The sequence below is a fragment of the Micromys minutus genome (genome assembly GCF_963924665.1).
Source record: "Micromys minutus genome assembly, chromosome: 8".
Taxonomy (NCBI): Eukaryota; Metazoa; Chordata; class Mammalia; order Rodentia; family Muridae; genus Micromys; species Micromys minutus.
The window spans coordinates 8,969,224-8,992,204 of record NC_137977.1 but is presented as its reverse complement, the minus strand read 5'-3'; the positions used below and the strand labels follow the sequence as shown (position 1 = coordinate 8,992,204).

The 22,981-nt window shown below is 43.1% G+C and overlaps 1 protein-coding gene across 1 annotated transcript; it reads right to left on the bottom strand.

Moving 5' to 3' along the window:
• Positions 1 to 1,321: 1,321 nt before the first annotated feature.
• On the bottom strand, positions 1,322 to 22,334 carry RNF125 (ring finger protein 125). The gene is made up of 6 exons (XM_080920414.1): positions 22,109 to 22,334; positions 9,203 to 9,359; positions 6,108 to 6,202; positions 4,785 to 4,875; positions 3,460 to 3,567; positions 1,322 to 2,355 (listed from the first exon to the last, which is right to left on the bottom strand). Exons 1-6 carry the CDS (start codon positions 22,270 to 22,272, stop codon positions 2,269 to 2,271), a joined length of 702 nt encoding a protein of 233 aa, XP_080776540.1. The 5' UTR covers positions 22,273 to 22,334; the 3' UTR covers positions 1,322 to 2,268.
• Positions 22,335 to 22,981: the final 647 nt, after the last annotated feature.

Below are 22,981 nucleotides of genomic sequence, written 5' to 3'. Positions count from 1 at the left end.
TCTCCCCTCCCCGGCTTTAGATCTTCCTGTGACCTTGTCCTGAGTGAGAAGACAGTAGCAATATCAAAGCAGCTATAGAAAATTCACTGGAGACATTTTAGAAGCCAGCGCCCACATCTAAGTCCCAGCACTTGAAGGCCAGTTTGTCGTATACAGTGAGAACCTGTGTCAAAACGGGGGGGGGGGGGGGAGGAAATCATGACACCATGATCATGACAGTGTTTATGTACAAAAAATGATGCTTATAAATTATTAGAATATAAACTGTATTATGCTTATTTGTGGGGGGGGCAGGTACACACTTGTGGGAGTTAGTTCTCTTTCACAAATGTGGTCATAGGGATCGAACTCTGACTCTCAAGGCTTGCCAGTAAGTGCCTTTGCCTCCTGAGTCATATCGCCAGCCCTTTACAAAGGTGGCTTTAAGTCAAATGTCTCACTCCCAGGAGTTGGTGTCTATAGTGTTTGTTACTTTCCCTTAACTCCAAGATGGAAACCCTAGTAAGTGTCCTGAATATAACACGAAAGAATCACATGTGGAAAATGCCAGTACTAAGAAATGCACATTACTTGAAGAACCGGCAGATAAAAGAGAGTAAAACATATCAAAAAATGTTGGCACCATCCAACTGCTTTTGAAAAAAAGAAATTGTAGGCATGGTGACACACGCCTGTATCCTTACACAAAGGAGGCTGAAGCAAGAGGGTCTCTAGTTACCAGACCTGGCCACTTTTATCTTTACAACAAGCATACAGCTGTTTCCTGGCTCTCTCCTTGAAACAATGGCTAACTCAATAGCAGCCGCTGTCCTTAGAGCATTTTTTTTCCTAGCATGAAAGGGGGGGCAGGTTGAGACAGGGTCTTGTGTAGCCTAGATTGTCCTTGAGCTGCTATCCCCAGCTTCCGACTGTGGTCTGCAATATCATTCCCTACAGAGAGAAACCAGGCTTCTTAGAGAGTGGTGATCTCAGGTCTATAAAAGGAAACACGTCCAACACGGAGGACCTTGTAGAGACAGCAAGGAACGTAATAAAGTGTTAAGAAGATTCAGCCAACCTTCTAGGAATGGCCAAAGACAACTGACTTTGAACCTTAATAAAGTGACATTTGTAACGGATGTCCATTCATAGACATCTAAATTCATAAGTTCCTAATGCTTTCCTTTCTTTGGCTTTGAGATAGGGTCTTACATTGTAGCCCAGGCAGCCCTGCAACTATGTAATCCAGGCTGGCTTTGAGCTATAATTTGATTTATATGTATATGTGTATGCCTCCTAAGCATACACATATAAACATTCACGAGCAAACATTAATGAGCTATACATTTTGTATCTGACTTTTAGTATGTGTGCTTTATTTTATACTTTTTAAGATGTTAAAACGAAAAACAAAGCTTGGCAGTTCCCCTCAAAATCGCCAATGTGAAAACTACCATGAATATCCACAGATGGGTCTTAGAAATCATCTACACTGCAAAATACTTCCAAGTAATAAGCTACGAGTATTTGAAGAATATTCTATCAATTTTTATATGTGCAAACATAGTGTGTCAATAGTTAAGTTCACATATTTTTCTCCTTTTTAAGGTTTTAGAATTTTTTTTAATGGTCTCAGCAGCCAGCTCATTAGCTGAGGCTGGTCTGACACTCCTAACCCTTCTATGCTCACCTCCTGAATACTTGGATTACAGGCATGCTCCACCATGCCTGGCTAAGAATGCACTTCAAACACAGAATTTATTACGGTTTTATGTATTATGATTTGGTTACATTGGATTTTGGTGACCTCAGATTCTTTCCTTTCCTCCTTTCTCATAAGATTATTCACATTCTTTATTAGAGATTAGAGCACGAAAATTTGAATAAATTTCAGACTTCCTTTAATGTCCATATTTTGTTCCTTTCTCCGTCTTTTTAGATTGGCTCTCACTTAACCATGGTGATAGTCGGGACTATGTAGCATTATACACAGCATCACTAATGTACACACGAAGCTCCTCCATCACATAGCCAGCCAGCCTGTGTTGTGTCTCCTCCATCTGTTAACGGCTGATGGAGGCTGTTTCTTGTGGTTAAATGTCTAATAAACTCAAGAATGTCAAGGCAGAGCTAAACCAGAATGAAAACAGTTTTTGAATGCAATGTAACAAAGACAAGCGTATAGCACTGTAGGACATGTTTCTCCATCAAACACTGGCAACTTCCCTCCAGTCCAGCAAGCAGCATCTCAAATGGTACAAGTGAATGGTCCCCTTCCTATTCGTAAAATTATGTGGTGCTTGACTGATTCACATATTCAAGAAGTGAGCGGTCTAACACTCGACGAATAATGGCTTCCTCAATTATATCAAAATCCTACAATACAGAAAAATGATTAGAAACAGTCAGCAGTGTTTCAGAATTGGAAGGAATGGCACAATGCACTGTTCATTAATCAGGAAATAAATTCTCTCAGTTACATGGCCTATCCAGAACTTACTTTGGGGTAACTGTTTCCTGTTTGACTTCTGTGACCTTTCATCTATGACTATCAAGTCTTTTTTAAAAAAATATTTAGTTATGTGTGTACATGAGTACACTGTAGCTTCAGACACACCAGAAGAAGGCATCAGATCCCAGTACAGATGGTTGTGAGTCACCACGTGGTTGCTGGGAATTGAACTCAGGACCTCTGGAAGAGCAGGCAGTGCTCTTAACCACTGAGCCACCTCTTCAGCCCACTATCAAGTCTTACTGAATTCACTATAAATTTATAGTGAATTAGACACCTGGAATTTAGAATAAATTAATCACTCAGTGGTTAAGTCCACATATTGCTCTTCCAGAGGTCCCTAGTTCAATTCCCAGCAACCACATAGTGGTTCACAGCCATTGGTAATGAGATCTGAGGTCCTCTTCTGGTGTGTCTGAAGACAGCAACAGTGTACTCAGAACAAGAGTGCCAACAGCTTTATTTATTTTTGAGTTATAGAGAGAAAATGTAAGTAAAATGTCTATCTTGGTTCACTTCATTTTTTTTAAAGTTAAATGTAGGCTTTATATCAGCTCTTCTATAAGTAAAACAAAAAGCAGCCCCTCTCGCTTCCACAGAAACTGAAGGTGAGATCTCTATTGGAAGTCCATCTTATTATTTTTGTTTGTTGAGACAGTGTCTTATCATGAGGCCCTGGCCTACCTGGAACTCACTATGTAGACCAGGCTGGCCTTGAACTCACAGAGCTCTACCTGCTTCTGCCTCTCAAGTTCTGGGATTAAAGGTGCAGCTGATTAAAGACTACTTCAATATTAGTAGTCAGTTTTACAAAGCACTTGACTGTCAGGACCTTCTCCTTAATGTTAATACTTAGTGCTACCCCCACGTTCAATTTTTCTCACATACTTTTACTCACGGGGATTATAAAAAGTAAGCTTAATACAGATATCACAAACATATAATGTAAAAGGTAGATATATACTTACTATAAAATCATCATAAAACAAAGTGTGGTTGACTTGTAAATGTCTAATTAAACTGCCGTTGAAGGTACTTGGTCTTTCATTTGGTCGTGAATGGCAAAGCGGACAGAACTGCAAAGACAAATAGTTCAAGAATAAGTTTTAAATCATTATTCATGCAAGATTTTTTAAAAAAGAAGTCAACATTATTGGTTAAGTTTCATCGTGTGTGATGTGTGTATGTATTCATGTGTTTGTGTGTATATATGTACAGGGTCATGTGTGTACATGTCTGAGTGGAGGTCAGAGGTCAATGTCAAGTGCTCCTCAATTGTTCTCCCTTTGTGTTTTTAATTTATTTTTATTTTTAATTTCCACTTCATGTATTAAGTTGCCATGTTTCAAAAGGATTTTATTTTATTTAAAATGATTTACTGACTTTTTTTTGTGTGTATGAGTGTTTGCCTGCATGTATGATATGTATGTCACATCTATGCCTTGGTCCCATGGATACCCTGAAACTGGAGATAAAGATTGCTGCAGGCTACCACATAGGGGCTGGGCAGAAACTCTGGTCCTCTGTAAGAGCAGCATGTGTTCTTAAACACCGACCCAGCTCTTCAGCCCCTCTTCCAATTTAGTTTTTGAGCCAGTGTTACTCATTGAGTCGGAAGCTAAGCATTTAGCCTAGGCTAGCTGGCTGGCCAGCTAGCTCCAGGAATCTACCTGCTCTGTACTCCTAGTCCTGGGGCTACTGCAGGTTTTAGGGGAGCACTGGGGATCGGAACTCAGGTCTTCTTGCTTGTGTGCAGGCATTCTAGTGACTAAAACATTTCCCCAGCTCTGCTTTGTTATTTTTCTTGACAATTAAAATAAACATATATAGGGCCTCACGGTTGTAGAACTGCCTGGGCTGAAAGTCCCCATGTAGTCCAGGCTGGTCGAAAACTTGCAAGCGTCCACATGCTTTCCCATCATGCCCAGCCACATGGTATTAAAAAGGAATGCCAGTTGTGGCAAAAGCTTCCTCATCCCTACCTGTGAACTGTGTGTGATAAATAAGTTGATGAGTGACTTTAAAAACCAGAAAATAAGTCAGTGGACTTCCTAATGAACCACTCCTTTGCAGGAGGACCAGTTACCAATTCTGTAGCCCAAGCTAGCATGGCACTCTGTGTAACCAAGGTTTGCCTCAAACCTACAGCACCCGACCTTTGTCACCTCCCAAGCACTGAGATACAGGCATGAGCCACAATACAATTTCTAATGTATCTTAAATTCAAACACTGTATACAGACAGACAGACAGACGGACAGACGGACAGATGGACAAATGATAAGAGTCATTACCACAGGCCTCCTTTCTGATCTGTGGTGGATAATACAGTGATCCAGCAAGCAGTCTTCATCCAATTCCCTCTGACAAAATGGACATACACATCTGGAAATAGCACAGAATTACAGTCACTTGTAATTAGGTGGTCAGCTAGAGTGGCAGCCTCCTAATTAGAAATTTCAAAAAGAAACCAGTTGTATAGACCATAGCTGGGTTAGCTTCTTTTTCTGTAGAGGGGTAGGTTCTCACTACGTAGTCCAGGCTTGCCTTGGTCTTCCTGCTTCTAGCTCCTAAGTGCCAGGAGCTTGATTGTGTACTGCCACATCTGACTTGCTTTTCTGACTGTTTTAGGATAAGAGTCTTGCTAATGTAGCCCAGGCTTTCCCCAAGCTCTCAGCAATTCATCTGCTTCTGCCTCCAGGACTGTGATTACAGGCAATTGCCATCATACTGAGATGGTGCTTTGTTTTTTTAAATCTTGTGTTGTTCAAACCGTCCTCAAAGATACTATGCAGCATAAAATAGCCTTATTTTGGCAATCCTTCTGCCTTGGTTTCCTGCACCCTGGGGTTATTCTCATGTGTCACTAAGCTTAGCTTTAAAATTCTTTGTTATAATTTTAACTAGCAAAAGAAATTAGAATTTAAGTCAGCTTTTGTACATTTTACAATTTTCATAAACTCCATCAACATGCAGACAATGCCATAGTTTCTCACATTATTTTTTCAGCCTTCCTTCCTCCCTACTGGTCAACCTAGCAGAATCTGTACTCTGTTTGCAAAACACTCAATTTAAACTTTATGGCACTTGTAAAGCAAGTCCTGCAACAACAGGTACATTAGTAGGGCAATGTCAAGTACAGTAAAAAGAACAGAGTGATTCTTTGGATGTTTTAGGTTAAGATGTATGAATTTGAGGCTGGAGAGGTAGCTCAACGGTTAAAAATATTGCTGCTCTTACAGAACACTCGGGTTCAGTTCCCAGCACCCACATGGGTGCTCACAACTGTTCCTAACTCCCGTTCCAGGGCATTCAACAACCTCTGACCTCTACAGTATCCTGCACCAGCATAGTGCAGACATATACTTAGGGGACAGACAGACACACACACACTCGAATATTTAAAAAAATAAGTAAATAAAGAGTTGGGTACTGAAACCACCCACTATTAAAAGAGATGTCCGATTTTGCATGGCTTCTATGCTGGCAGGAGTACCTCACACCGTGCCTGGGATGGCCTCAGAGTCACAACTGCTACCTCAGCCTCCCAAGTGCTGAACTAACCACTTCATAGACACCCCGAATGTAGCGTGACATTCTACTGTGTTCAAACAAACCTTGCCGTGGTCTCGCCAAGTTCTTGCAGTGGGCCGTATTTATCGATATACTTTTCACACGTCCTTATGTGTGCCCTCATGTCACTGAGGCAGACCTACACAAAGCAAATTCAAGACAAAACTCCTGTTGACAAGGGCCTTCATTAACCTGGCTTCATAACTTTCAAATCAGGTTACACTGGGACAGTTAATTAATTGGATTTTTTTCCCACAAAATAGTTCTTATTATTAAAAAATAAGGCCTGTTCTCTGGTGGTGGCTCAGCATTCAAGAGGCAGCAGACAATTCTCTAACTTTGAGTCCAAACAGGTCTACAGATGAAGTTTCAGAACAGCCAGAGCCACCCAGAGAAACCCTGCCTTGAAATACCAAAAAGTAATTATAATAATAATACAATAATAAATATAATGATAAATACTGTGCTTAAAATCTCCTAACAGTTCAGAAACTGAATTTGTTTTTTCTAAAAAGCATGCTAGTTTTTTTTTTTAAGGCAAAAGATGTGTAGTAACAAAGACTGTTTTGCGTATTGCTACACAAATAGGTTTTGTGGGGAAAAGACAAAAAGTAGGTGAAGAGAAAGAGTTAAGAATAAGGAAAGAAGGAAAACATTACACATGATGAAAAGAAATGGAGATGAAACCTGAGTGTACATTTTTGCAAATGTCAATCATAAACCAAAAGAAACCTCACACGTTGAGTGAAGTAATAAATGCCACCAGTGTGTGACAAGGACAGCAGAGTTGGAGGAGTTCACAGTCCACAGCATGCTTAATAGAGCCTTCAAGGCCAACTTAAAACACTGCTCTTTGGTCCATCTTCAGTGCAGGATGAGGGGCCAGCTCTTGCTTATCTGCAAGCACAATATACTCCACTCCGAAATGCTGAAAAAGAATTTGCTGGAGGAAACCTCTCACAGCGGCAGCTAGGTGGCAACCCACACTGCCTCATTCTGCCCAAACTTCTGTTGGAAGTTCAACTTCAAAAGCTCTACCACGTGATTCAAATAGCCACGCACGTCACGGTGCACACCTTTAACACCCGCACTTGAAAGAGGCAAGTGATCTTTGCTAACTTGATCTGCATAGTGAGTTCCAGGCCACACAGGCCTACAGGGTGAGACCCAGCTCAAAAAGGTGTGTGTGGGGGCGCCCCCCCAAGAAAGACTTAGTTCTAAAGCATGGTACACACATAATCCTCAGGACCTGGGATGCTGAAGTAGGAATATCACGAGTTCCAGGCTAGACTAGACCAAGACTGTTTTTACAATTGTACTCTTTGTTCAAGAAAAATAAGCTTTCCTTAGAAAAATCACCCACCTGGGGATTGTACGTTGACAAATGTATAATGTAGACATACATACATTATGTAAGGCACTGTTGCAGAGACGGTAGACAACGAGATGCCTATTCTAATGTTGCAGATAATTCAACAGAGGAACAAGACGTGAGGGCCGGTAGCTAAGAAGTTTCTCTGAGGGCTAGAGGGATGGCTCAGTGGTTAAGACCATTGACTGCTCTTCCAGACATCCTGAGTTCAATTCCCAGCAACCACACGGTGGCTCACAAACACCTGTAATGGGATCCGATACCCTCTTCTGGTGTGTCTGACAGTGTACTCACATACATTAAATGAATAAATCTTTAATCCTCTGAGAGGAACTCTGAACACTAAGGCCAGGCAGCAAGGAGAGGAGAGCTGCTGTCCTGGACAGTGAGCTATGAGGAGCTGCAACTTGTTTCAGGAAGGCGGCATTCCAGGACAGAAGGGAAGCCTAGAAGGCAGGAGGCTGACACACAGTTCCTCAAGCATTTATCAAGTCCTGTGACTCACTGGAGAGCAGAGAACAGTCTGACGGGGGACTCCATCCAGGATTTGACAGAATGCTGTTTTGGATAGACAGCCATGGTAAGGTTGTCCATGTGCGCCACCGCCCCCCCCCCAATAATTAAAAATAAACAAATGGCTTGTGCCAAGTCAGAAACAGGAAGAGAGAGAATCAGGATTGGATATCAGGATGCTTGTCCCCAAAGGTTATGTACAAATTCTGGTCACGTGGCCATGATAGATTATTCTTGCATGTATAAATATTTGTAAATGCACCAAACCCTCTGTGGATAAGAGTTGGGTACAGGGTTACAGGAGATGCCATGCTTCTTGTGTGTCCTTGCCTCAAAGGCCATGGCAGTCAGTGGCTGACATAGCGTGGGTGTCCTTTCAGCTCACTGGGAAAGACTGAAAGGAGCCTAAGAAAAGGCAAGAGGAGGTCCAGGTAATCAAATCAAATCAGTCACTGGGCAGGGCTGGGAAGCTGAGAGCCTTTTAAGTAGCTTCCTGCTACCGAGTCAGAGATAATTCCTTAAGGGCCAGGGGTAAGGGGGTGGATACCCAATTGGTTTCCAGGCTCTGAGGCAAGGGAAAGAGTAACCACATTCTTCTACTGCTGGGGATTGACTTTTTGTTTGGGGTGTTTGTTGTCCTGAGACAGTGTACTGTTACACAGCCCTGGCTGGTCTGGAACGTGCCGTGTAGACTGGGCCAGCCTTGAACTTGCAGCATATCCTCCAGTGCACTGAGATTAAAGGCATGAGCTACCACGCAACATGGGTTTTTGTAAGTTTTCTTTCTTAAAAAATTCCACATTAAAAATGTTATTTTCCTGGCTCTGGGTGGTGGCAGGAAAATAGATGAATGAAGTACGGGTTCAAAGTTTCAAAAAGGATGTTTAAAAAGCCGGTGGAGCTATAGAAGAGGCTCAGACCTAGCACAGGCAAGTTAAAGACTGTCTCAAAATCAAAAGAAAAATGAGGGCGGGGGCTCTGGTTTGGTGGCATAGCACTCACCTAGCAAGCAGGAAGCCCTGGGTTCAATCTCCAGTGCTGAATATACACAGATACTAAAGGCGCTGATGTGGTGGGGCATGTATGTAATCCTGACACTTGCAAGGCAGAGTCTGGAGATAGCAAGTTTTAGTCCACCCTGGGCTAATGAGACCCTGCCCCCAAAGCAGGGGAGCTGGAGAGACAGAGAAGGTGGAATGGTAATTTCACCGGAAACCTTTGCTTGTGATCATAAACATGGGCTGCGTTACTCACCAGAGTTCCACACTCAGTACAGTTCTGGTATTCTGACTTCATCCTCTTGGCTATGTCGGTCGCAGGGACTCCCTCTGAAGGAAGGTATGCCCGGCAGTACGGACATGTCCATTTATTATTGTTCTTTATACTGGTCGCAATGCAAGATCGGCAGAACCTACTCAGAAAGAAACAGAGAATGCGTCAGGGGATGTGGCTCCACACTTGAGTTCATACTTTCTTTCAGAGGACCTGAGTTCCAATCCTAACACCCATGTCTTCTGGCTGTCCAGAACACCTGTACTCATATGGGCACATACTCACATATACACACATACACATAATCTAAAAATAAAAAAAAATCATGGTACACCATGATTTTAATTCGAATGCTCAGAAAGCAGAGGCAGGTAGACCTGTGAGTTCAAAGCCAGCCTGGTTAATACAACAGGTTCTAGCATAACCAGGGCTTCACCACAAGACACAGTAAGACTTCTCAAAAAAGCAGGTCGGGGTATCTGGGCTTTGTTACAGTCCATTCAATCACTCTCAGGTAGAAAGACAGAATCTAAGTTCTACCTCTGGTCCTGAGTGGAGACGCAAAACATTAATCTATCCACCTGGGCCTGTCAATCACATCAGACAGGCTGATTTCCTCAAGCCACAAGTAAAAAAGATGGGTGGAATAATTATCCCACTACTGAGATGATATATTTTTAATGTATTTTTCCTCTCAGAAACCCCACCCTGGAGTAGCCACTTATGAAGTAAGTTTTTTTTTCTGAATTATCCAGAAAAAATATGTCTTCTCTCTCTCTCTCTCTCTCTCTCTCTCTCTCTCTCTCTCTCTCTCTCTCTCTCTCTCTCTCTCTCTCTTTCTCTCTCTCTCTCTCTCTCCCCCCAAACTCTAGGCATGCTCTCATTGATATTCTGGGCCTTCTTCTATGCTTCTACCATGTGGCTGCTTGCCTAACTCAAAAGGCAATGTCTAAATTCTTTTATGAATGAGACTAAGAATCCAAACGGGGTGTGTGCCTAGAGAGATGGCTCAGTGGTTAAGAGCACTGGTTGTTCTTGCAGAGGACCCAGTTTCAATTCCCAGCACCTACATGGTGGCCCATAGCCACCTCTAACTCCATTTCCCCAGGAATCTGATGCCTTCTTAGGACCTCCACAGGGACTGGGCAAGCAGGTGACAAACAGATCTTATACAACAAAAATAAGTATATTTATCTAGCTGGGCAGAGGTGGCCTTTAATCCGGAGCACCCAGGAGAGAGAGACAGGTGGATATATGTGAGTTCGAGGTCAGCCTGGTCTACAAAGTGAGTTTCAGGACAGAGAAATCCTGTTTCAAAAACAAACAAACAAACAAACAAAAAAACAAAACAAAAAATTCACAAAAACAAAAGAAAAAGAAGGAAATCTGAAAAGGTAACCTAAGTTTTCCCACTACCATCTCTACTTCCTGTGATCTACCAGACATTACAAGAATCTATCAGTAAGCCTGGCTGAAAGTATGTTCTTGTTTTGTTTGCTTGCTTTTTAGAAAGAGTCTCATTGTGTATTCTTGGTTTGTCTAAAACACAGTATATAGATGAGGATGGCTTCAAACTTACTACATCTACCTGACTCTTCCTCCAAAGTGCTAGAATTAAAAGTATGGGCCACCAAGCTGTATTTGTTTGAATATGCTCGGCCCATGGGAAGTGGCACTATTAGGAGGGGTGGCCTTGGTGGAGGAAGAGCATCAGCGGTGCGGATAGACTTTGAAGCACCACTCAATGAGGAAGAGTTAGTCTCCTCTTTGCCTTTGGAACAAGATACAGAACTCTCAGCTCCTTCAATCCTAAGTCTGCCTGGATGGGCCATGCTTCCCACCATGATGATAATGGACTGAACTTCAGAACCAGTACGACAGCCCAAGTTGAATGTTACCTTTATAAGAGTTACCTTGGTCATGGTGTCTCTTTACAGAGATAGAAAACCTAAGACACATGTAAAACCTTTTTAACATTATTATTTTTTTTTTTTGTAACAAATGAGGTGGTGGCAGGGAAATCGAGGTCACCCTGAGGTAAATAGATTGAGTCTATTTTAGACTCTAAAAACAAACAAACAAACAAACAAACACCAATAGTGGATAGGAAGTAGAGGAATAAGATAAAAACAGGGGTAATTCTTTGTCCAATTAGAACTGAAATTTTAAATCAGCATGATAATATACCACTCTAATCCCAGATTGGGATTTCAATCAACCTGGGCTACATATAAAAATTTTAGGATAGCCTGGGCTACAATACAACCCTTTTCCTAAAGCTAAACAAAAAATAAACAGTGGTAAGCATGCAAGGGAACCTGGAGAAGAACTGGGAACACCCTTAATGTAAACAAAACCCAGAACTACAATAGCTAAGAACTGCATTTGGAAACACCAGGAATCTCAGGGATTAATTCGAGCTGTACTGAGAGAGACCGTAGAGAGAGGACCAGCCTTAACCCAAGAAGATCACGCAAGTTCTTGGCCAGCCTGGGTACTGATCCAGAGTACCATCAAAAAAGACATTATTTTCAGTTGAACATGTGAACCACTTGCAATATGTACTCTTCAAGGATATACACTCTCAGGCCATGAACCAGGACCAAGGTTAAGAGTCATAGATATTCAGAATTAAGTAGGAGGCCTAACACTTTATAGGTCATTCGAGGTCCTGCAAAAGAATGAGCCACCTCGTATACCTTTAGGTTTATAATACATCTATTAAAAAAACTGGTGCCTTAATCTGGGTGTGAAAGCACAAACTTGTAACCCTGACAGTTAGGAAGTATAAAGAAGACTAGGAGTCCAAAATGAGTCTGAACAAGTTCAAGACTAGCATATGTATTGCAGTAAAAATTAAAAATAGGTTCTGTTGCTACTGGTCCTGCGGTCTCACTTCGAGGGAGTTCTTACTCTGGGAGCCGCTCCAGTGCAGAGCTGAGCGCAGTCCCTTAGGTGGTTAGTTACCAACTAACTTTCACACACACCTCATTCCACGGGCTGCACCAGATCTGCTTGCTTCAGCTGGCTCTCTACCACTGCTTTTACACACTGTCCTCCACAGCCCAGTAAAAACATGACCCAGCAATCAATAACTTTTTAAAAAAAAGATTATTTATTATATATAAGTACACTGTAGCTGTCTTCAGACACAGCAGAAGAGGGCATCAGATCCTATTACAGATGGTTGTGAGCCACCATGTGGTTGCTGGGAATTGAACTCAGGACCTCTGGAAGAGCAGTCAGTACTCTTAACCACTGAGTCATCTCTCCAGCCCAACAATCAATAACTTATCAAACAGATTTATATGTTAAATTCTCAACCCACAATCCCTCCACACAATAGGTTTACAGCGAGTTGACAAAGATATAAACCACCTAGGCAAGATAAAAGCGATCTAATTCACCTTGATCTGAACCATCTCCTCTGCTGCCTACATCTTGAATCTGCTGCTTCCTCCTTCTCTTTCACCTTACCAAAACTCTGTTCCCGCCCACTCTCTACTGTCCAATCATGTATCACCTACATCAACCTACACATCACCCTTTCTGTTTACTTTATTTAAAAAAAAACTCCTTTTCTCTCATATGTAAACTGTATACAACTATTAGCATTTGAAAATATTCTAAATGACTAGGATTCTAAATGACTAGGTTTTCTCAAAGTTAATTAGCTTAGGTAGGCTATAAAACTAAATTAGTCTTCAACTCCATCAGAAATCTGAGAATGGCCAAATATCTATAAACAGAGAAAGCCTAAAGGGGCTTTCAGAACTGAGACAGATTGTAGAGACAAATATCCACTAACAGTCCCTTTTTAACAACATTTAAGAACAAGTCTTTAGCTTTCTGGCCCAGGATCAACTAACAGACCTTTGAAATGCAGAAATCTTAAAGGGCTAATAATTTTAGCTCTGCAAAGATTATCTATCATCAGTCGACTATTCTATATAATGTGTCTCTTTCTAAACAGTATTAGTCTGTAGATGAAATAGGCAGTTTCTGCCCAGTGGCTGCCTAACCACAGAGAATACCTCACCTGGAGGTACAGATGTTCAATTTCTTCGTTAAATCCACCAATGGGGACCTGTTAAGAGCAGTTATGTCTCAACAAAAGATAAATAACATTAAATGTCATAATTTATAGATTTCTGACGTTTTTGTAAACTATCTATCTATATAAGGTAATCTGGACTGTTGTCTGTTAACTGTTCTCAGCTATTTCTGATGAGAATATTTTTTAAACACCCTAACTGAACTAGGAGGCATAAATTTGGTATTTGACCCCTAATTCCTATGTTTAATCATTTCAAAAGTTTACAAAGACGTCAATAGAAACAAACACTGGGTCCAGACCTTGCACTTTAAAATTTTTCGTAACAAATAGGTTCTATATTGGCAAAGATAGACTTTAACTTAGTTACCAAACAAGATTATGGCTGTACGAATGAATCTGGCTAATTCCTCCCTGTTAAATTATGACCATTTCTAAATTCCTCATAAAAAGAACCTTAAAATAACCACCTTCAACCGCCCTCAAAGTCCAGGAAATCGGGGCAACAACTCTTCATAGGCTTCTTAAAGCTACATATGGGTGTTGAGATATCTATTGTTATGTCAACTTTCTGACCATGTTCTGAGCAGCTACTATTGTTCCTGGGCTGTGCAGGAGGGACCTTGTGTTCTATGTGGCCCCGTGATCTTAGGGGGAAGGGGATAAGAAAGCTGGTCAGGCCTCAAGAAAGAAGGCCACACTGACAATTGCCGTAGTCTTTAATGTCTGTCCTGGCTGGATCAGGCTAAAAGTCCCTGAGATCAAGAATCTAAATAGGACAGTTTAACATTCTTATGATGAGCTAACTAAAACTACTCATTTTACAATATATAAAATCTCAAAAGAAACATTTTAGTATCAAGATATATTTTTGTGTGATCCTCTTGAATCTAGTTTTTTAGGCGGTCTCTCTATCAAATCTGATCTGTACAACTCTGGAAGGCATCCAGAGCATAAGCAACCTTTTTAAAAACAAAAAGACAAAACCTTTCTTCCAAAATAAGTCGACAACCAGAAAAGCTTATATCTTACATTCGCTCCCAGAGAAATAATATAACCACAAAACTCAACATATGAGATCCTGTCTCTAAAAGCCAACACTAGGTTAGGAGTATATTTCAGTTGTCTACAAGTATGCATCTCTGGGTCTCATCCCCACCACTGTATAAACTAGACAAGGTGGTGCATTCAATGATCTCAGAAGTCCAGAGATTGAAGCAGAAGGAGTTCAGGGTCACCTTAGCTATGTTAGTGAGTTTGCTATAAGAGACCCTGGCTCAAAAGGCCAAGACATACTTGTGCCTTACACCAGCAAGTGGCTGCTGATGGTGGCAAAGAAACAAGATGGGCAAAATAAAATCCATGCCCCTTCTGCAAATCATAGAACTGCATGATCCCAAAGTTAATTCCAGAAGCAGATGGGACTGACGGGGCTAGCCATAGGGACAGAAAATGACTACAAAAAACAGGAGATTTTTCAGTGCATAGGAACTAAAGTTCTAGATCTGGATTGTGGTGTTGTTACAGGCTGTGAACAATTGTAGCAATTCACCAACCCACTCCACACTACATGAGTCAGAGTGTATCACCTCTCGAAAGCTGAGAAGCAAAGCAAAAACATTCCTGTGATGGCCAGGAAGTTACAGTAACTCCGTGAGAAAGATCATGGGGCCACTTAGAACACAAGGTCCCTCCTACACAACCCAGGCACAATAAATAGTAGCTGCTCATAACATAGTCAGAAAGTTGACATAACCATCAGTTAGGAGAAATTGCCCAACAGAGACTTTTCTGGGAATTGCCGAAGTTCCCATAAATAAATCATACTGTGGTGTCCTGGCTATGGTGTCTTGAGGCTCAGCTGATTAAGAGTATTTGTATGCACTAAGTATTTGCATTCTCTTAGATAGCAATATACACAAAGCCCTGGGTGCTGTGGTACATGTCTATAATTCCAGCATTTTGGAAGGTGAAAGTAGGAGGGTCCACAGTTCAAGATCAACCCCAATGATGTAAAAGGTTGAGCAGCCTACACTCTACATTAGATTCTTTCTCAAAAAGTGTGACGTCTTTCTGCTATGAAGACCCCAAGGGAGGAGAATAGGGGAGCAGACTCTAGGGAAAGGAGTTATTCAATTGTCTACCCTGATCCCACCCAGGGGGCTGTGAAGTGGGAAATCACAAAAAGAGGGATGAACACAAAGATCTCACTCCATCCCAAAGTGGTGGCCCACTCCTTTAGTCCCAGGACTCAGAAGGCAGAGGCTGGAGGGTTTGTGTGAACTAAGGACCAGACTGGTCTACAGGCCAGTCAAGACTACAGAGTGAGATTCTGTGTCAAACTGCCAACAATCTGGCTTCTTGTTTTCAAACCTCTGAAAACAAGTGTCAGTGAAATACCAAGTGGTAAGAAGCATCTACCACAGGTTATTCTCTGACCCCCTACAGAAACACCACAGCATACATACCCTTCCACATACATCCCACATAAAACAAATAATGTAATTTTTATGTGAAAAAATGACCACCACCAACAGAAAAGCTTCTGAATACATCACCTTTGGAATCAGATTTCACACAAAGCCAACATCCTGGCTTTGCTGGTCTGACTTTTCTTACTAGCCTGGTACCACTCCAGTGCCATCTCCAAGAATGCTCTAGGGGGTGAAGCCCTTCTCTCTGGGGGAGTGTAACCCTTCCCTCCAGGACTGACCCCATCCCCCTTTTAGCACAGCAGGAGAAAACCAATAAGGAAATCTATAATGACTCAAGGAACTCAGAAACCAGCTGGAAACTTAATTACATCACTCCTATTTCTTATTTCACAGAACCCCCTTCTATTTCTCTAAAGTAATTAGCCAAAAATCCCCTGTAATGAAGAGGCTGGCAGAGTGCTGGAAGGAAACAGGAAAACACAGCCAAGGACACAGGAGAGACTCATGTCCCCAGTCTCAGAGCAAAACTAAACTCCAAATGAATTCAAACAGGAAAGGGAAGCCCTGAGGACTCTCTAGGGTTGAGGGGAGTGTTCTGGAGGAGAGCCTTCTGGAGGGGAGAAACCCGCAAGCTGCTGGCAGCAGGTAGCGGGTCCAACCTTTCAATTGAGGTACTCAACATAAAACTTCACTTTGGGTGAGCTGGCTAGGCTTAATAGCTCACATCTATAATCCCACCAGTTGGAAGGTTGAGGCAGGAAGGACTGTTTTAGGTTGAAGGCTGGTCACATATACTGTGTTCCAGGTCAGCCTCGGTTAGTGAGAACCTGTCTAGACAGTTAAAAAAAAAAAAAAAAAAAAAAGACACACACTGGAAAGGTAAACCTCAAAATAGAAACAGAATCAGGAGCTGTTACCCAAAGACGAAAGTCACAGGTGAATATTCCACAATGAAGCAACACAGGCACACAAACCAACCCCCTTCAACAACGGATCAGACTGGTCCGGCCCAAGTACAGCTCAGTGGTACAGTGTATATAGTGCTATGGCGCTTTCCTCACAGGAGTGAGATACAGAGTTCAGTTCCCAGCAGAGCAAACATACAAACAAAAATTAACACTCTCATATCCAGTATAGGACACACACGCGCACACATAAACTAACAAACAAACACACACACACACACACACACAGACAAGCTAAACTACGAAAGGTCAGGTGACTGATGCTACGGAAGAACACCAAATTGCACAAACTATGGTTTGTTTTGGAAACACTTCAACTGATAGCCAACACTTAATTGTCAAATCTTCAAGGAGTGGTCACGTGGTCCTTTTAAAAAGAGTGTTCACCCAGTAAAACAATGGACTCACAAATTTCCCAACTGTAGCATAAAAGGCTTCACACACCACATTCTAACAGACTCACCAAGTACATTGGGTTGTTCTTCCAGGGCATGGAAAGTTTGTGGCTATTCATCAGCTCTATCTTAAAGTCATTATAGAGAAACCATAGACCTGGAGCTGGGGATATGGCTCAGTTGGTAGAGTACTTGCAGAGCATGCACGAAGTTCTGGGTTCAGTCTCCAGTACCATCTCGGATGTCCTCCCCCTCCCTCTCTTGGTGGTTAAGAGCACTTCCTGCCCTTCTGCAAGACCTGAGTTCTGTTTTCTAGCTGAGCAGTGGTGGCACATGAAAGAATCTGCTCTTGATAGCTACAGTTTGGACAGGCTTTATGGCTTCTTGGTCTCTTAGGGAATTTCCATCCACTTTCCATAAAGTGGCTGAGAAATAGCCTGAGCAGCATTGCCTTCTAGGAAAAGTGTGCACACTGATGGTGTTAAGCAGTTGTCTGCACTGAGCTCAAGGGAGACACAGCTCTTCCTATCTCACACCCCTCCCGGCCCAGTGGCTCTCTTAGGCCCATGTGAAACCTCTAGAGTTCTCCACCTTCCTAACACTGTGATGCTTTAATACAGTTTCTCATGTTGTGGTGACCTCCAGCCACAAAACCATTTTTGTTGTTACTTCATCACTGTAATTTTACTACAGTCATGAATCGTGATGTAAATATCTGCATTTTCTGATGGTTTTAGGGTGACCCCTGTGAGTCATTCAACCCCAAAGGAGTTGGGACCCACAGTTTGAGAAACATTGCTCTAGATCTTTTTGGCAACTCTTAGCCCCCGTAGTTCCTGGCATTTGAACATTTGGTCCCCAGCTGGTTGCAGTGTCTCCGAAGGCTTAGGAGCTGTGGCCTTGTTGGAAGAAACATAGCACCTGAGGCAGACTGAGAATTTAAAGACTGGCCATTCTGAGTGGCCTCTCTCTACTTCCTGTTTGTGTTCCAAGATGTAAGAGCTCAGCTTCCAGCTGCTCTGCCATCATGGAAACCAAATGCCCAAACAAATTCTTATTAGCTGGCTTTGGTCATGGTGTTTTATCATAGCAACAGCAAAGTAGCTAATATTTCTTCCCAGCCTGGCTCCAGAATGTGTGTTTATAACACTCACACAAGCGTTTATTTTTCTGGCACTGGACACTGACCCTTGCACACATCAAACAAGTGTTTTATCAGTGAACAACATCTCCAGACATGACTGTTCTCTTCAACAGCAAATTACGTTCCTTTTTAGTTCAGTTCACACTTTCTATTCAATAACTCTCTTTCCCCAGTTCTCTGACAATACCAAAGCAAATGTAAAAAGTCCTTTTCTTCTGATCTAATTTTACAACTCTATTTTGTGATATGAATGATCAAATCAAAATATAAAATGCTGGGTGTCAGACATGGTGCTGTATATCCAAGTGCTTAGGAGGCAAGTTGACCTATGTGAGTTCACTCACAAACTGAGTCTTGTCTGTATGTTACACAGTGAGTTCCAGACAGACTGGGATACAGAACAAGGGCCCCCCTCTCCCTCTTTCTCCCTCTCCCTCTTAAACACACACACACACACACACACACACACACAGGAGAGAGAGAGAGAGAGAGAGAGAGAGAGAGAGAGAGAGAGAGAGCACCCTCACAAAGTGGGAGGAGAGATAGCCTGAATATCAGTAGTTCTTGCTCATAACATGAGTTTAATGCCACCTTGAGATATGTGAGACCCTGTCTGTTTTGATACAATTTTAGGCACCTACCACCACACCTGACTACTAGAGCAAAACCTCCAAGACACACAAGGGAGGAGAGCCACCCTGTATCATTATGATTGTTGGTATATGCTTGGCTCGGGGAGTGACACTATTAGGAGGCACAGTCTTGTTAGAGAAAGTGTGTCACTGTGTGTGTGGGCTTTAAGACCCTCGTCCTAGCTGCCAGGAAGTCAGTATTCTGCCTGCAGCCTTCAGATGAAGATGTAGAACTCTCAGCTCCTCCTGCACCATGCCTGCCTGGATGCTGCCATGTTCCCACCTTGATGATAATGAACTGAACCTCTGAACTTGTAAGCCAGCCCCAATTAAATGTTGTCCTTATAAGAGGAGTTGCTTTGGTCATGGTATCTATTCACAGCAGTAAAACCCTAAAACAATCATCTTACTCAAATGAATTAACTGAGAGCCCAGAAGTTCCACTAAACAAACACAGATGTCAGGGCAGTGGTCACGGCAAAAATTTAATCCCAATACTCAGGAGGCAGGAGGACAGATGTGAGTTCAAGGCAAGCCTGTTGTACAAAGCAGGTTCCAGAACATCCAGGGCTACAAAGAGAAACAAACAGGTATAGGTGTAGTTCATTTGGCAGAGTCCCTGCCCAGCCTGCCTTTCTGGTGAAGGACCTGGGGTTGATAGTCAAGCATCACATGTATAACATGCCTGTAATCTAGGAGTGCAGCAGAAACAATGCTTGTTGGTAAGGATGCACAGTCTTAAGGAGGCAGAGGCAGCGAGATCTCAGAATTCAAAGCCCGCTTACTCTACAAAGTCAGACCCATTTCCCACAAAAAAGAAAAAGAAACATGAAAGAAATGTAATGTCTAAAAGTGTACAGTCATCCTTGACCAGATAATGAGTTCAAGGTCACCTGGGATACATGGGGCTGTGTCAAAACAAAGATGGTGACCATACCTATGTGACTGGCATTGGAGCTCCAGTCCAGTGCTCTGCCACAGTGGGGCACTGCATTTCCAGCTCTTGGCCTTCCTTACAGGCGTCTGTGCATCTCACACACTCACAACAGCTTCTGCCTCATTTTTTAAAAGGCAGAGACTGAGAATGAGAGTCAACCACTGGATCACAAAAAGCCCAAATCCCAACCCCAGCTTGCGGTCAAATGTTTGCACACGGCATCACACTGTGGGTAAAGGTTCACCTATACAGTCACTCACACCATTGCTGTCATTTACTTGTTTGTAAACTAAAACAACCAAAGCAATCCAGTTTGAAATCTAACCTCGGCTATGGGATAATAAAGTCAGAGGGCGTCACTTGCAATTTTCTCCTTTTCCAACTTAAGCTTGGCAGAGAAGAATCATTCGTTTAGAATGTACAATTGCTGTGAACAACAGTCTCCAGTGCAAAAGGACTCTGGTCAACATTTAAAAACTGGAAGGGGCCCAAGTTGGCTAAAAGGAAGAACATGGAAATTCTGCCCACAGCCAGAACAATGGACATAGATTTGTCAAAACAAAGAACAGTTAAGGGTGGGAAGGCAGTTTGTTCAGCCCTTGTTAGGATATTTTATGACTATTTTTCCAGTGGCCAGTTTCCTATTCACTTTAACAAAGAAAAAAAGATTAAACAGAAAGAAATGTAACATTTTTCAACTTTATATTCTTCTTTGGTAGAAACAAATAAATTAAAGTGTTCAGAGTCCAACCCCTGTGAAAGATCTGGAATTGTATGACAACAGCGGCAAAGCTGCCCCTTCAGGGCAGTGGAGGGGAGTTTCAAAGCGTACTGTTCACCTTTGGCTCGATCATAAAGCTATGCAGTGAATTCGAGGCTAGACTATTTACTTTTCGTGAGACCATAACTCACCCCCAACCCTCCCAAAAGAAAACAAAGAGGTTCTTAAAACCGTAATTCTCTTTAAGATTTTGTCCTGACCTAATTGATAGATTTCATAACATTACACAACAGAACCTTGGCTCTCACCCTGTCAACCTGGCCTTTGCATGATCTGCCAAAGAGCTACGTTGAGACAGCTAGAAAACACCACCACAACGGGAAAAGACATTTAAAATGTAATCCCTGAACTTAAAGTACAAAACTGAAGAAAATAGGTCCCGAGAATGACCACAAAGTAGTGCCCAGAGCACTCTTGATTTAAACACTGTGGCACATTCTCCTCCCTGGCTCCCTGTGGGTACCAGGGCTTCCCGGTTCTCTCTCAAGCCTTCCTTAAGTGCTGTTAAAAATACAGTCGCGCATCTGCGTTTTTAATATACGGGGTTTTGTTTTGTTTTGTTGGTAAGCCAAAAGTCGGTACCAACAAATGTGTTTTTGTTTTTGTGCTTTAGTGGATTGTCCTTAGTTTCATCCAAGATGAGGTGGAGTGGGCTTTGCTTCCGATCTATGCATGCATGCAAGCACACAACTCACACCCATGTGACCACAAAAAAAAAAAAAACAAAACACAAAACAAACCTGCCTGAATAAACGGCTCTCTGCTTATTCAAACACTCCCTAAGAACATAACCTAATAGCATACGGCCGAGGCTTCCTTTCTAAAGCCTTCTTAGAAACAACTACTGTTTGCTTTGTAACAGCAATGAATTTTCACGACATGGCAGGAGATTTTGAGGAAAACTGTCTATGCTTTCGGTTTGGGGAGGGGCCGCGCCTGCAGCAGGTAGCGCACAATCTCCAGTTACTTTGCAGCGGAGTTTTAAATGGGTGAATTTAATGGTGTGAAGCAAACATCCGAGCTCCAAGCCCCACCCTATCCATTGGTCAAACTACAGACCTCAGAAAGCCTTTGGCATGCTCTCGTTGGTCTTGACGATTTTCGAGGGGTCGCAGTCTGTGTGTGTTGGGAAAAGGACCCGTGTGGGAATTGAAAGAGTTTGCGCAGGTCCTCTACACACAAGAGATCAGCCTCTGGGGGTTCTGGAACACGTGCACAGCTCCAAAAATTAAAACAAAATAAAACCTACCCAGATTCTCAGGGGGAGTGGGATCCGTCAAAATCAGCCGGACCAGTGTGCACGTCGGAGGTCCCAGTCCTACCACCCCACGATTCCCGGGCTCTCGCAATCCAATGCAGGCGCCCCCAACCACATACACACACACACACAAACACATACCATGGGTGTCTTCCCGGACCTGTCCAGGTAGACGTAACTAACTCTGCTTTCGTTTCCCCACTAGCTGCTTCTACTCCCACCAACCTTGTGCCCTCGGCTTCCCCAGCGTCCCTCCGCGTTGGGTGGGCGCGCTACCCCACACTCACACATGGCCACAGCGGGTCCGGACCGGCTGGTGTAACACCTCCAGGCACACAGAGCAGTCGAAGGAGGTGATGGGCAGCTCCGGGTCCCCGTTGCGCTCCAGAGTCCGCCGGGCGGTGGAGGCGGGAGCGGACTTGGAACTGTCGCTGCTCAGCAAGGAGCCCATCTCTGCGATCTCGCTCCTCAAGCTGCCCGAAGCTTTATGCCGGCTGCGGGTGGTTCTGTGGTCCCGCCCGAGAGGAAGGAAGTCCCGGCCCAGCCCGGATCGCCGCCTCCAGGCTCTGCCAGCCGCGGCTCGGGGCCTCTCGGTGGAGCGCAGGCAGAGCGCGCGGCCGCTGCTTACAAACGCTCTTCCGCGAGCGACGAGGCACTGCAGAGGCTCGAGGTCCCCAGAGAGTGAAACCTGAACCCTCCACCCGGAGTCCGCACTCAGAGTTCTGCTAGAGTTCTGCTAAGTGCACTTTGAGAACACCCACTGGAGACAGACAACTCTCTCTGGCCTCCAAGTTGGAATCTTCATAAGCCTCAGAGCCGACCTATGACCATTTAGGTGATTGACTCAATACTTCAATAAATAAGAGATAGTCCCGGAAAGTTTCCTCATCCTGATGCGAAGCTTAATCCAGAGCCCCACTTGGTGGCGTAGAAATACAATGGCAGTAGCTGGGCTGCATTTGAACAAGACTGTGTTTCAAAAATAGATAAATAAGTCAGGCGTCTTGGTTTATGTCTAAAGTCTCAGCATTTAGGAGGTTAAGGAAGGAGGATTACCTAAAGTTTCAAGGCAGCCTGGGGCATACAGTGAGTTCCAGGACATTCAGGGCTAGGGAATGGTACCATCTCAAGAAGACAACACAGTTTTAATTGTAGTTCAG

What these genes read in the sequence shown, in the direction of transcription:
- RNF125 (XM_080920414.1), bottom strand. Translation starts at nt 22,272, where the DNA reads ATGGGCTCCTTGCTGAGCAGCGACAGTTCCAAGTCCGCTCCCGCCTCC. An exon ending in GATCAGAAAGGAGGCCTGTG is followed by an intron (nt 3,568 to 4,784) that starts GTAATGACTCTT and finishes TTGTCTTTGCAG; the next exon opens with TTCTGTCCGCTTTGCCATTC. An exon ending in TGTTTTATGATGATTTTATA is followed by an intron (nt 2,356 to 3,459) that starts GTAAGTATATAT and finishes TCTGTATTGTAG; the next exon opens with GATTTTGATATAATTGAGGA.